The sequence below is a fragment of the Pleurodeles waltl genome, chromosome 2_1 (assembly GCF_031143425.1).
Source record: "Pleurodeles waltl isolate 20211129_DDA chromosome 2_1, aPleWal1.hap1.20221129, whole genome shotgun sequence".
NCBI classification, from domain to species: domain Eukaryota; kingdom Metazoa; phylum Chordata; class Amphibia; order Caudata; family Salamandridae; genus Pleurodeles; species Pleurodeles waltl.
This window is the reverse complement of record NC_090438.1, coordinates 40,706,795-40,720,775: the sequence shown is the minus strand read 5'-3', so window position 1 is coordinate 40,720,775 and position 13,981 is coordinate 40,706,795. Positions and strand designations below refer to the sequence as shown.

The 13,981-nt window shown below is 46.4% G+C and overlaps 1 protein-coding gene across 1 annotated transcript in view; it reads right to left on the bottom strand.

The window, feature by feature from the left end:
* The window catches only part of SNX12 (sorting nexin 12), a 76,866-nt gene that overhangs the window by 15,915 nt on the left and 46,970 nt on the right, over nucleotides 1–13,981 (bottom strand). The window contains exon 3 of the mRNA XM_069209446.1: nucleotides 8,720–8,844. Within this exon, the coding sequence (XP_069065547.1) occupies nucleotides 8,720–8,844 (125 nt within the window). The remainder of the gene's footprint in view (nucleotides 1–8,719; nucleotides 8,845–13,981) is intronic.

Sequence of the window (13,981 nt, the reverse complement as noted above, 5' to 3'; positions counted from 1 at the left end):
CTTCAGGAAAACACTTCTGCACGACTCTCCACAGCGTGGGGCATCCATCCTCCAAAGGGGAAGTCTCTTGCCCTTGTTGTTCCCGCAGAATCTTCAGCTTCTACTGTCCAGTAGCAGCTTCTTGGCACCCACAGCTGCATTTCCTGGGCATCTGCCCATCTCCGACTTGCTTGTGACTTTTGGACTTGGTCCCCTTGTTCCACAGGTACCCTCGTTTGGAAATCCATTGTTGTTGCATTGCTGATTTGTGTCTTTCCTGCAGAATTCCCCTATCACGACTTCTGTGCTCTTTGGGGAACTTTAGTGCACTTTGCACTCACTTTTCAGGGTCTTGGGGTGGGCTATTTTTCTAACCCTAACTGTTTTCTTACAGTCCCAGCGACCCTCTACGAGGTCACATAGGTTTGGGGTCCATTTGTGGTTCACATTCCACTTTTGGAGTATATGGTTTGTGTTGCCCCTATCCCTATGTGTCCCCATTGCATCCTATTGTAACTATACATTGTTTGCACTGTTTTCTAATACTATACTGCATATTTTTGGTATTGTGTACATATATCTTGTGTATATTTGCTATCCTCATACTGAGGGTACTCACCGAGATACTTTTGGCATATTGTCATAAAAGGAAAATGTCACTTACCCAGTGTACATCTGTTTGTGGCATTAGTCGCTGCAGATTCACATGCTGTGCATAGTCCGCCGTCTGGTGTTGGGCTCGGAGTGTTACAAGTTGTTTTTCCTCGAAGAAGTCTTTGAGTCACGAGACCGAGGGACTCCTCCCACCTTGGTTCCATTGCGCATGGGCGTCGACTCCATCTTAGATCGTTTTCCCCGCAGAGGGTGAGGGAGGAGTTGTGTATGCTAATAATAGTGCCCATGCAATGGAATAAATACGTATGTACAAAATGAAGGTTTAATGTAATATATTTACAAAAGTACAAATGTTGAAGATTACTTCCAAACTGCTACAGGCTCCCGGGGAGGCGGGTGGGCGCATGTGAATCTGCAGCGACTAATGCCACGAACAGATGTACACTGGGTAAGTGACATTTTCCGTTCGATGGCATGTGTAGCTGCAGATACACATGCTGTGCATAGACTAGTAAGCAGTTATCTCCCCAAAAGCGGTGGTTCAGCCTGTAGGAGTGGAAGTAGTTTGAAATAAGGTTCTTAGTACAGCCTGACCTACTGTGGCTTGTTGTGCAGATAACACATCTACACAGTAGTGCTTAGTAAATGTATGAGGCGTAGACCATGTTGCTGCCTTACATATTTCGTTCATTGGAATATTTCCTAGAAAGGCCATGGTAGCACCTTTCTTTCTGGTTGAGTGTGCCTTTGGTGTAATAGGCAGCTCTCTCTTTGCTTTAAGATAGCAGGTTTGGATGCACCTAACTATCCATCTAGCAATACCTTGTTTTGAAATTGGATTTCCTGTATGAGGGTTTTGAAAGGCAATGAATAGTTGTTTTGTCTTTCTAATTAGTTTTGTTCTGTCAATGTAGTACATTAGTGCTCTCTTGATGTCTAATGTATGTAGTGCTCTTTCAGCTATTGAATCTGGCTGTGGGAAGAACACTGGCAATTCTACTGTTTGATTTAAGTGGAACGGTGAGATGACCTTTGGTAAGAATTTTGGGTTGGTTCTTAGAACTACCTTATTTTTGTGTATTTGAATAAATGGTTCTTGTATGGTAAATGCTTGAATTTCACTTACTCTTCTTAGCGATGTGATGGCAATGAGAAATGCAACTTTCCACGTTAAGTATTGCATTTCACAAGAATGCATGGGTTCGAAAGGTGGACCCATGAGCCTTGTTAAGACAATGTTGAGGTTCCATGAAGGAACAGGTGGTGTGCTTGGTGGTATAATTCTCTTTAGGCCTTCCATAAACGCTTTAATGACAGGTATTCTAAATAGGGAAGTTGAATGAGTAATCTGCAGGTAAGCAGATATTGCTGCGAGATGTATCTTTATGGAAGAGAAAGCTAGATTTGATTTTTGCAAATGTAGTAAATATCCTACTACATCTTTTGGAGATGCATGCAATGGTTGAATTTGATTATTATGGCAGTAACAAACAAATATTTTCCATTTACTTGCATAGCAGTGTCTAGTGGATGGTTTTCTAGCTTGTTTTATGACCTCCATACATTCTTGTGTGAGGTCTAAGTGTCCAAATTCTAGGATTTCAGGAGCCGAATTGATGAATTCAGCAATGCTGGGTTTGGATGCCTGATCTGTTGTTTGTGTTGTGTTAACAGATCTGGTCTGTTGGGTAGTTTGACATGAGGTACTACTGACAGGTCTAGTAGTGTCGTATACCAAGGTTGTCTTGCCCATGTTGGTGCTATTAGTAGGAGTTTGAGTTTGTTTTGACTCAATCTGTTTACTAGATATGGAAGGAGAGGGAGAGGGGGAAAAGCGTACGCAAATATCCCTGACCAATTCATCCATAGAGCATTGCCTTGGGATTGCTGGTGTGGGTACCTGGATGCGAAGTTTTGGCATTTTGCGTTTTCTTTTGTTGCAAATAGATCTATTTGAGGTGTTCCCCAAATTTGAAAGTAAGTGTTCAGTATTTGGGGGTGAATTTCCCATTCGTGGATTTGTTGGTGATCCCGAGAGAGATTGTCTGCTAGCTGGTTCTGGATTCCTGGAATAAATTGTGCTATTAGGCGAATGTGGTTGTGAATTGCCCAATGCCATATTTTTTGTGTTAGGAGACACAACTGTGTCGAGTGTGTCCCCCCCCCCGGTTTGTTTAAATAATACATTGTCGTCATGTTGTCTGTTTTGACAAGAATGTATTTGTGGGTTATCATGGGTTGGAATGCTTTCAACGCTAGAAATACTGCTAGTAGTTCTAGGTGATTTATATGAAACTTTCTTTGATGTATGTCCCATTGTCCTTGGATGCTGTGTTGATTGAGGTGTGCTCCCCACCCTGTCATGGAAGCATCCGTTGTTATAACGTATGTTGGCACTGGGTCTTGGAAAGGCCGCCCTTTGTTTAAATTTGTACTGTTCCACCATAGAAGCGAGATGTATGTTTGGCGGTCTATCAACACCAGATCTAGAAGTTGACCCTGTGCATGTGACCATTGTGATGCTAGGCACTGTTGTAAGGGCCGCATGTGCAATCTTGCGTTTGGGACAATGGCTATGCATGAGGACATCATGCCTAGGAGTTAATATACCATCCTTGCAGGTATCTTTTGTGTTGGATACATGGCCTGTATCACTTTGTGAAATGTTTGAACCCTTTGAGGACTTGGAGTGGCTATCCCTTCTGTTGTGTTGATTGTCACTCCTAAGTATTGCTGTGTTTGACACGGCAAAAGGTGTGACTTTGCATAGTTGATGGAGAAACCCAGCTTGTAAAGGGTTTGTAGAACATAATTTGTGTGATGTGAACACTTTGTTAGCGTGTTGGTCTTGATTAACCAGTCGTCTAAGTAAGGGAACACGTGTATTTGCTGCCTCCTGATATGTGCAGCTACTACTGCTAGACATTTTGTAAAGACTCTTGGCGCAGTTGTTATTCCGAATGGCAACACTTTGAATTGGTAATGTATTCCCTTGAATACGAACCTTAGGTATTTCCTGTGCGAGGGATGGATCGGTATATGGAAATACGCGTCCTTTAGATCTAATGTCATGTAGTCCTGCTGTTTGAGCAATGGGATTACGTCTTGTAACGTGACCATGTGAAAGTGGTCCGATTTGATGTAGGTGTTTAGTGTTCTGAGATCTAGTATTGGTCTTAGAGTTTTGTCCTTTTTTGGTATTAGAAAGTACAGTGAGTAAACTCCTGTGTTCTTTTGTGGAATTGGTACTAATTCTATTGCGTCTTTATGCAGTAATGCTTGAACTTCTAGTCCTAGAAGGTCTATATGCTGTTTTGACATTGTGTGTTTTCGGTGGGACGTGTGGAGGGAGTTGAAGAAATTCTATGCAATAACCATGTTGGATAATTGCTAAGACCCAAGTGTCTGTTGTTATTTCCTCCCAAGATTTGTAGAACTGGCTTAGTCTTCCCCCCACTGGTGTTGTGTGAAGCAGTTGTGCGACCTGTAAGTCACTGTTTATTTTGAGGGGTTTTGGGACCTTGAAATTTTCCCCGGTTTCTTGGGAATTGGCCCCCTCTGTATTGTCCCCGAAAGCCTCCCCTTTGATATTGTCCCTGGTAGGTAGGTGGTCTTGTTTGTGAGGTGCTGGCGTCTGTGGGTTGTCCTCGAAACCCTCCCCTAAAAGTTGTTTTACGAAATGTGCCAAATGTGCCTCTGCCCTGCGGGGAGTAGAGTGCGCCCATGGCTTTGGCTGTGTCGGTGTCCTTTTTTAAATTTTTCAATTGCAGTGTCCACCTCCGGCCCAAACAATTGCTGTTCATTAAACGGCATATTGAGCACAGCCTGTTGTATTTCAGGTTTGAATCCAGATGTGCGCAGCCATGCGTGCCTCCTTATCGTGACTGCAGTATTTATTGTTCTTGCAGCTGTATCCGCTGCATCCATGGCAGATCGTATCTGGTTGTTCGAGATACTTTGCCCCTCTTCTACCACCTGTTGCGCTCGTTTTTGGAACTCTTTGGGGAGATGTTCGATGAAATGTTGCATCTCATCCCAATGAGCCCTGTCGTATCTCGCTAGGAGTGCTTGCGAGTTGGCGATGCGCCACTGATTTGCCGCTTGTGCTGCAACCCTTTTTCCCGCTGCATCAAATTTGCGGCTCTCCTTGTCCGGAGGTGGTGCGTCGCCTGATGTATGCGAGTTGGCTCTCTTACGAGCTGCCCCCACAACTACTGAGTCCGGTGTCAGTTGTGATGTGATAAAAGCAGGGTCTGTGGGCGGAGCCTTGTATTTTTTCTCCACCCTTGGAGTTATGGCTCTGCTTTTAACTGGCTCCTGAAATATGTTTCGAGTGCCTTAGCATTCCTGGGAGCATGGGAAGGCTTTGATAATGGCTATGGGTGGAGGACAGGGTGTTAAAGAGGAAGTCATCCTCAATAGGCTCCGAATGTAGTGATACATTATGGAATTCGGCTGCCCTAGCTACCACCTGTGCATATGATGTACTGTCCTCAGGTGGTGACGGTTTAGTTGGGTACGACTCTGGGCTATTGTCCGATACTGGAGCATCGTAGAGGTCCCATGCATCCGGATCATCCTGGCTCATTGTGGTATGAGCTGGTGAGTGTGTTAATGGTGGAGTTTGTGCCGGTGATGCATGAGTTGATGGTGGTGGTGAGGGTGGTGGAGTTACCTTCTTTACCACTTTTGCTTGTGGTTGCTCGTCTCCTTGCTGGAAGTCAAGTTTCCTTTTGATTGGGGGAAGAGTGCTGATCTTCCCTGTATCCTTTTGAATAAAGATCTGCTTTTGCGTGTGATCTAGCTCTATTGTTTGTAATTCCTCCTCAAATCTATGTCTTTTTAGTTGAGAGGACATTCATTGTTCCTCTAAGTAGGAACCAGTTTTCGGTTCGGTTGCTGGGTGTTTCGGCACCGAAACCGTGTGTTTGGATTTTCTCGACTCCGACAAGATCTTTTTCTTTTTCGGTGTCGTTCCGTCTCGGTGCCGACCAACTTCGGTGCCGCTGTGCTGAGCAGCTTCGGTGCCGCTGTCTCGGTGTCGACCCTTTTCTGCACCACTCTGTCGGTCCCGAGATTGCTGCGTGCCTGTGTCTCGACCCGAGTCGGACGACTTCGACACCAGCTCGCCCTTTTTCGGTGCCGATGGACGGTCACCTAGTTTCCGGGTTAAGCCATGGCCTGTTGGCGGTGGCGTCCCCTGGGCTTTGTCAGTCTTTTCATGTGTTTTTTGTTTCGACGTCTTACTCACGGTTGGTTGATCTTCGTCGTCGAATTCTTCGGAATCCGACTCGTGGATGGAGAAAGTTTCTTCTTCCTCCTCCTCGAACTGTTGTTGTCCTGTCGGCGTGGACGCCATCTGCAACCTCCTGGCTCTTCGGTCTCTGAGCGTTTTTCTCGACCGAAACGCACGACAGGCTTCGCACGTATCCTCCTTGTGCTCGGGGGACAGGCACAAGTTACAGACCAAATGTTGATCCGTATACGGATACTTATTGTGGCATTTAGGACAGAATCGGAACGGGGTCCGTTCCATCAGTCTCGATGTTGCACGCGGTCGGGCCGACCAGGCCCCGACAGGGGTCGAAATTACCCCGAAGGGTCACCGGAGCTCTTCAAGGTTCGGTGTCGATTTGTTCTAACTATCCCGATACCGAACGAAACAATACCGACAAATTTTTCCGAGATTCTGACTAACTTTCCGACCCGAAACACCGAGCGAAAAGGAACACGTCCGAACCCGATGGAGGAAAAAAAACAATCTAAGATGGAGTCGATGCCCATGCGCAATGGAACCAAGGTGGGAGGAGTCCCTCGGTCTCGTGACTCGAAAAGACTTCTTCGAGGAAAAACAACTTGTAACACTCCGAGCCCAACACCAGACGGCGGACTATGCACAGCATGTATATCTGCAGCTACACATGCCACCGAACATAAAGTACCTTTATTTTTAGTATATCTGTGTATTGTGTTTTCTTATGATATTGTGCATATGACACTAGTGGTACTGTAGGAGCTTCACTCGTCTCCTAGTTCAGCCTAAGCTACTCTGCTAAGCTATCATTATCTACCAGCCTAAGCTGCTAGACACCCTATACACTAATAAGGGATACCTGGGCCTGGTGCAAGGTGTAAGTACCCCTTGGTACTCACTACAAGCCAGTCCAGCCTCCTATACTTGCCTGCTGACAGACTGGAACCAGAGCACCCTTGTTCTCCATAGGCACATTTGTGTTTTGGGCACCACTTTGACCTCTGCACCTGACCAGCCCTGAGATGCTGGTGTGGTAACTTTGGGGTTGCCCTGAACCCCCAACGGTGGGCTGCCTATGCCCAGGAACTAAGACTTGTAAGTGTCTTACTTACCTCACAATCTAACCAATACTTACCTCCCCCAGGAACTGTTGATTTTTGCACTGTGTCCACTTTTAAAATAGCTTATTGCCATTTTAACAAAAACTGTATATGTTATTGCTCTAATTCAAAGTTCCTAACTTACCTGTGTGGAGTACCCTGCATTTTATGTATTTATAATATATTTTTCTATATAAAAACTATTGGCCTAGAGTTAAGTCTTTGGTTGTGTGTTCCTCATTTATTGCCTGTGTGTGTGTACAACAAATGCTTAACACTACCCTCTGATAAGCCTACTGCTCGACCACACTACCACAAAATAGAGCATTAGAATTATCTAATTTTGCCACTATCTTACCTCTAAGGGCAACCGTTGGACTCTGTGCACACTATCTCTTACTTTGAAATAGTACATACAGAGCCAACTTCCTAAAGTCAGCCTTTTGGTTTTGTCAATGCACGTCTTGTTTTGACATGGTTTGAAAAGTAGACATCGCCGCAGTAGTTCCTAGCAATGAACAAAACTTCTTTACGTGCCAATATGCTCCTTGTGAAACAGAACAATGAATGCTGTTACTCAGAGAGAGAATTTTAATTAAAAAAAAAATTTCTTGGTTAATGTCAGGTCTAATTAGGGGCCCACTTCTTAAAGGAAGTCACAAAAGTGCACCATGGTATATATATTCTTGCATTAGTGCAGATTTACTACTAATGAATTACGAAGAATTTCATGAAGGCGGCCAAGAAATGGTACTTCTAGAAAATATCGTAAGTGCATTTTAGCTTGAGCAAATATTTACACCTAGATTTGCATAAGCAAAAATCTGTTGAGCATGCACAAGTTTACTTTCCCTCCAATTACTCCCCTCCCCCTCCTTCCCCCCCCACCTCCTAACTGTTAAAATAAAAATACATTTCCAAGCGCTCTCAGTATGGGAGAAGAGCTGGTAAAAACCCTTAAAACATGCAAGTTTGTAAGTTTGCACAGACACAAAAGGGCATTCCAACACTGGAACTACTGCTTTTCTGCTATTTACAGCCCCAGTATGTACATCTGTGCAAGGGTGGCCAAATACGTTACTTGCTAGTATTCATGCCCTACTATAGTACGAGCCCTGGCATGATCAGAGAGGCTATCTGAGCCCTTTTAGAATGAGATTGCTGCCATAATTTGTCACCGCACTACATGGCACCCAAGGGACAAGTGGATTTTGTTACAGGACAAACTGATTTATGAAGCAATCTGTCCCATGGACAAGTGGATATTGTAGTTTGAAATGTAGTTTAATAGCAGCGTTGCTGTCCCAAAATATAAATGTAAGGCTGTGGGAAGGCACTTACTCCCCACTCTAACCTAGTAGCAGAAGTGAGAGGGTCCAAAGCATCACTCTTTTCTCTGTGCGATGAGAACCTGGCCACACAGGTTGAGAGAGGATAAACGTTGTAGTTAGCAAAACCTGACGCTTATAGGCATTCAACAGCTCAAGACCCATTAGGACTGCAAGCAAAGCCAGCCAGGGATACAGCCAAGAAGCAGAGCGCTGCTCTCCCCACCCCCCTTCATCATGAAGTACTGTGCCACTTGGAACATTCCAATTCTAGCCTCTCTCTAGGAGCGCTAACGTCAATCAAACTATACATCTGAAAGGCCAATGTACATGATGGCGGGTGGTCCCTCCCTAGTCAGTCTCACCTTGAACTACTGTGGACATTGAATGAAGAAAAAAAGATAAGACATTTAAGAAACAAACAAAAAAATTGGAAGATTTACTTGTTAATAAACTGTTCTAGTCCTTGTCTTCTCTCTTCTATAAAGGCCTCCTCAAAAATGCCCTCATCTCCTCGGAACGGAAGTTGTCTCTTCAATGCTTTCCCAGGCAGCGGTGGTACTACAATCTGTTTAAAAAAATAAGTAAATAAATAAATTTAAAAAAATGAATAAACACGTCCAACACCATTAAACTAGTAAATAAAACAGCCGTCAAATATATTGGTCTATGATAGAACTAGGTCATGGTCACACCATTACAAGTACGTCATTAAGTTTTCAAACCAAAAGGGATCTGTAGGGTTACTCAAATGTTCAGTTCTGGTGAGATGCACAGTAGAAGTTTATTGTTCTAGGTATCAGGAAACCAATACTACCGACAACAAATGTAGGCACTGTGCAAAGTTACAATCCATTAGCCAAGTCAAAATACTTCCTGGACCCTCCCAAGCAACACATTCTTCAAAGGCTGCCAAATCAGTGTCACGAAGTTGACACCAGATTTTATTGAATCTACTGCCACTTCATTTCTCTGGATAGTCTATGCATCCTTTGAGGACATCTACCCGTGGATCAGCTAACCCGACCCTGCTGACACAGCCAAGCCCCTTAGCAGGCAGTTAAGTAGGCTCTACTTCTCTAAACAGGAGACAAGGCAAATCCACGGGCTTCCTAAAACAAGGCCCACTCTAGAGGGATAAGAGAAGCTGAAGAGGTTCCACTCCTGCTCCAGTGTCTTCTCTCCTGTACTAGAGTACAGCGGACAACAAAAAGGCAATGGATGCCGGGTGCAGGACTTGGAACTGTCCCGTGGTGAAGACAGAATGCTAGAACTAACCGGAAGGTCTGTGCCTTTTGACACAATTACGACTGACCTAGGTGTTCTGTGTACTGCGAGTAGGTGCTGCATCTGTCCCCATGAGCAAGGGGGTGGGGCGTTTAATCAATGCAGGGGACATATCCTCGGGACAAAGCGGATGTGCTGAAGACCATCCAATCGACCAGGTCCAGAGGAAAGGTGTGTGTGTAGGGTGACAACGACATAGCACAAAAGATACAAACTGGCTTGTGCGGCATACAAAACCCACACCATTAACTAGTCCACCCATAAAGGGCACATCCTACACTCAACTTATATAGTTAATTCATGTCCCAGACCGGATTAATGCAATGGGCCCGGATGGGCGTATCCTGGGGAGCGCCAATAGGCAGTTTACCCAGAGGAATACAAGTACAAATGCCCTGCACTAGAACTACACTGCCACCATTATCAGTTATCTCACAGTCTAACCGTGTCCCTGTCTTTTTGGGCTCTGAATTCTCTTCTTCTGCCAGGTCCAGCTGCCCAAACTTTGGTTCCCACATGAAGTGCAAACGAGCAATACTTCTGGCGACTTCCCCACTTTCTAGCCCTTCTTAGTGGGATTAGCTTTGAGCCAGCTCCCCCGACACATCAGGCTGGCCTTCAGATTTCCCGGCTCATCTCAGGTCTATGATGCACCCCCTTCAAGGTTTTTCAAGAAGCAGATATGGTTTGCTGGCAGGTCAGTTTGTTTCTCCCTCCCAGGAGCTCCTATCCCATTACTGGACTTTGCAGCCGCATTTATCAAGAACCGCAAGCAAAAGGTTTTAATAGCCCAATTCATGTATACACCGCAAAACCGGGTGAGGGCACTATCCCTGCACACGCCATACTTTTCCCCACGTAATATACACTACACAATAACATCCACAAACACATGGGAAATGTATAACTATTTGGTGTTACAAAATACCCTCTCTCAGGCGTAAGGGAGCCCATTTGACAATCCTTCACAAGACACATCACAGCCCCAGAGGTATCTAGACTCCAAAAGAGATGGTGCAAACATCTCTACACAATTTACTCCGCATAGGCTTCTCTGCCTGGTTCACTACAATTTATTCGGAAAGCATGTTCGATATGGAGGAGGGCTCTTCAGATGGAGTTTCACTGGTGCTGGGTAGTATGTATGCTCCAAATTCTCACCAAGCCACATTCCTGAGCAGCCTCACACACACCAACAAAATGGGCTTACCTCCCTTGGGTTCTGGTGGAGACCTTAACACGGTCCTAGATATAATCATTGATCGGTTCCACCCAGCTTTACCCCACACCCATGTGGTCGCCAATGGCAGGTCCCTGCCTGCCTGGTCACAGCACTGGACACAGATGTCTGGCAACATAACCCAGGGCACAGGCTACCCTCCTATTGCTCTCCTCCGCACAATTTAAACGTGTGTGTGGACCGCATACTGTGCTCAGACTGTCTTAGTTCACAAGTCACCTCATCGGACTCCATCTCCACCACTCCATCTCAGACCATGGCCCCTTGATGACATCTCTTTCATGGGTGCAATCTCTCCCGCCTATACTCATTTGGCGATTGCAGGGACCGTGCGGAATGACCCCCCCCCCCCCCCCCCACCCCCCTTTTCGTAGATGCCTTGCATTTTACATCCATGATTACTTTGAAACCAATGAATGTTCTACATTATCTAAGACGATGGTTAGGACGCCCTTATGGTGGACATGCGCGGTCACTGCATCCGTGATAAGATAATTCTCTACAATCTTGCAAGCACATGCATTATCAGGGCAGAAAATGGTTTTAGCCACATTAAACAGACTGTCTCGGACCTTAGCCTGCCACAGGCTTTCTTCATTGCATGGGCTCATGAAGCCCCCTTAACAGGGAGACTAAAGCACCTTCATCACACTGCACATGTACATAAGGAGGGAGATAAAAGCAGCAGAGTTCTAGCTCTTGCCTGGCTGACCAGCTGAGACAAACTCCAGATCCCAGTCACTGTGCTCTGAGACACAACGGGTGTACTAGTGCATATACAGCAGAAAATCCTAACTGGTTTCTAGGATTTGTACCCGTCTGTATACCACGGGGGATGAACCCCTCATAACCCAAATAACTCAGTATCTTGCGGATCTTCACCTTCCACGGGTTCCCCCTGATGCTAGGGAGGAGATAGACACCCCCGTCACAACACAAGTAGTCAAAGCTCCCATCAAAGATCCTGCAGCTGGTAGTAAAAAACACAGAACAGATGGGTTCCCCCTAGGCTTTACTATACGAGGCAACCTTGGCCCCCAAGCATGTGGAGATGTACAAAGCTGCATTAGAGACTGGATCTCTCCCACACTCTCTCAGGGAGGGCTCAATAGTCCCCATTCCTAAGCCATTATGTCCCTACATCCAGAAGTCTACAGAATAACTATCCCGAGTTCTGTCCTACTAGAAGATTCTTGCGACGGTCTTGGCCTCCCAAATCTTGCTAATCATCCTTCGACTGATTTATTCAGATCAGAATGAATCACACGAAGCAACACATCCCTAAACCTCAGGCCCCTGTATAGCTCTTTGAAGCAGCTCCACGATCTTGGCCTTGGGAAGCGTCCTTAGTTTGGACCTCAAAAATGCATTCTACACCCTCCGTGGGGCTAACTCTGAGGTTCTCTGTTTTTTTTTGGTCCCTGCATCATCGAGGGTTACACACTTCGTCCACAGCCAGAATAAGTATTCAGAAAAGCAGCTCCCCCTCTTTCCCGGTAAGCAGGGGGACTAGACAGGGTTGACACTTGTCCTCTTTTTTTCGTGCTAGCCATTGAGCCACCTGCTTCATGCCTGGGGACTGGAGGGTCCAACCTGAGGAGTCACTTTTCTATGGCACTTGCCCTCCATCCATCTCCAGTGGTTGAGTCAGTGGCTGGCAGGACTCTTACTTGAGATGTGTGCAAAGGGCCACCAGTCCGCCCTGGTGACCTCAATGGTCTCCTGGTCCCGGGCTCCCGGTGCTAGTGCACTTACCCCTTCGCACACCCGACTACTCAGAATAAACCTATGATCCTACACCTACAGACCTCACCAACAGAGCTCTCCCCAATGCTCCAAACATCCCACTTTCATGGTCTTCCTGGACCCTGTGTCTTCCTTACTTGGGGAAGCCAGTCACAGTTTCATAATTCTAATTTCATAACATTAGGGACCTCTTTGAGGAGGGCCACCATCTTACAGGGGAGAAGACGGTGCAGCAGTAGAGTGAACGCTGCTTCAAACCCCTCCCTGGGAGGGAAGTTTATCTAGGGTCTTCTCCCCTTTTGACCTCCTATGGGGTTACGTCCAGTCCCAGTCGTTGCTGGACCACAAAAGGGACCCCATTCTGGAATCAATTTAGACGCGTTAGATGAACTAAAGTGTGCCTTTTGGCCCACAAGCACCCGGAGCCCCTCTATGCCTCAGAGCTGGGCCCTTCGGATCTGCAACCTCCAGTGGCAATCTACTCTACCGAACCCTCCTCGCCCCCTCACGACCCCAATTCGCCCTCAGGCTCGGATGGAGAGCAGGAGCCAAACTCCCACCCATGGTGCTCTTCTCTCCACCATTCCCAAGAGGGGCCAGCGGACAATGTTGCCCAAGATACCTCGAATAAGTTAGATCCGGACAGCCTTCTGCATCACTGTTATTTGAAATGGGTACCTCTATCCAAGGTGGCGACCTCCCAGGGTTCCAATACAGTTGAGCTTTCAGACCCTCCCATGTCAGGGAGGCAAGGCTTCAGTGTTTCTTCCACAACTGATAGTCTTCCTCACTTCAGACGCCTGGGTCATCCAAACAATGCAGGGGTTCCACATACAGATTTACAGTTCTCCATATCCAGAAAGAGTCCGCCTCATCATCTACCTGGACTACATCTGCCTTATTGATCAATACTCTCGCATCATTTGCATATGGCGATTTCCCTGCTGAAGTCCCAAGGTTTTGTAATAAATCAGCAGAAGTCAGTCCCTCCCCCCTCCCCCCCCCCCACCTCTTCGGCTCACCCGCTGGCGTTTCTGGGTTTTGTGGTGGAGTCAGTGCGAGCCACCCGTTTCCCTTCCAGGAAGATGACCAAGATCAAACATGAGACACGTCATCTGGCAGCGCACCCTTCCACCTCCCTCTGCCAGCTAGTGAGTGGTAGGTCTCTTGTTGTCCTTGATCCAGGCAATCTTCTCAGACGCCCTGCATTATCAGGCGCTCCAACAGTTGAAGGCATCTCACCTCAGAAGGGGATTCTCAAGTGGTCCCCTTATCAGACGCTTCAGTGAGAGGCACTTTAGTGGTGGGTGACTTACATGGAGGCCTGGAACGGGCATGCGATCTTTGGACTTCATGACCAGATCTGGAAGGGAGCTGACGCTAGTGGCTCAGAATGGGGGGGCAAGGTATGGGGAATTCTCCACTGGAGGAA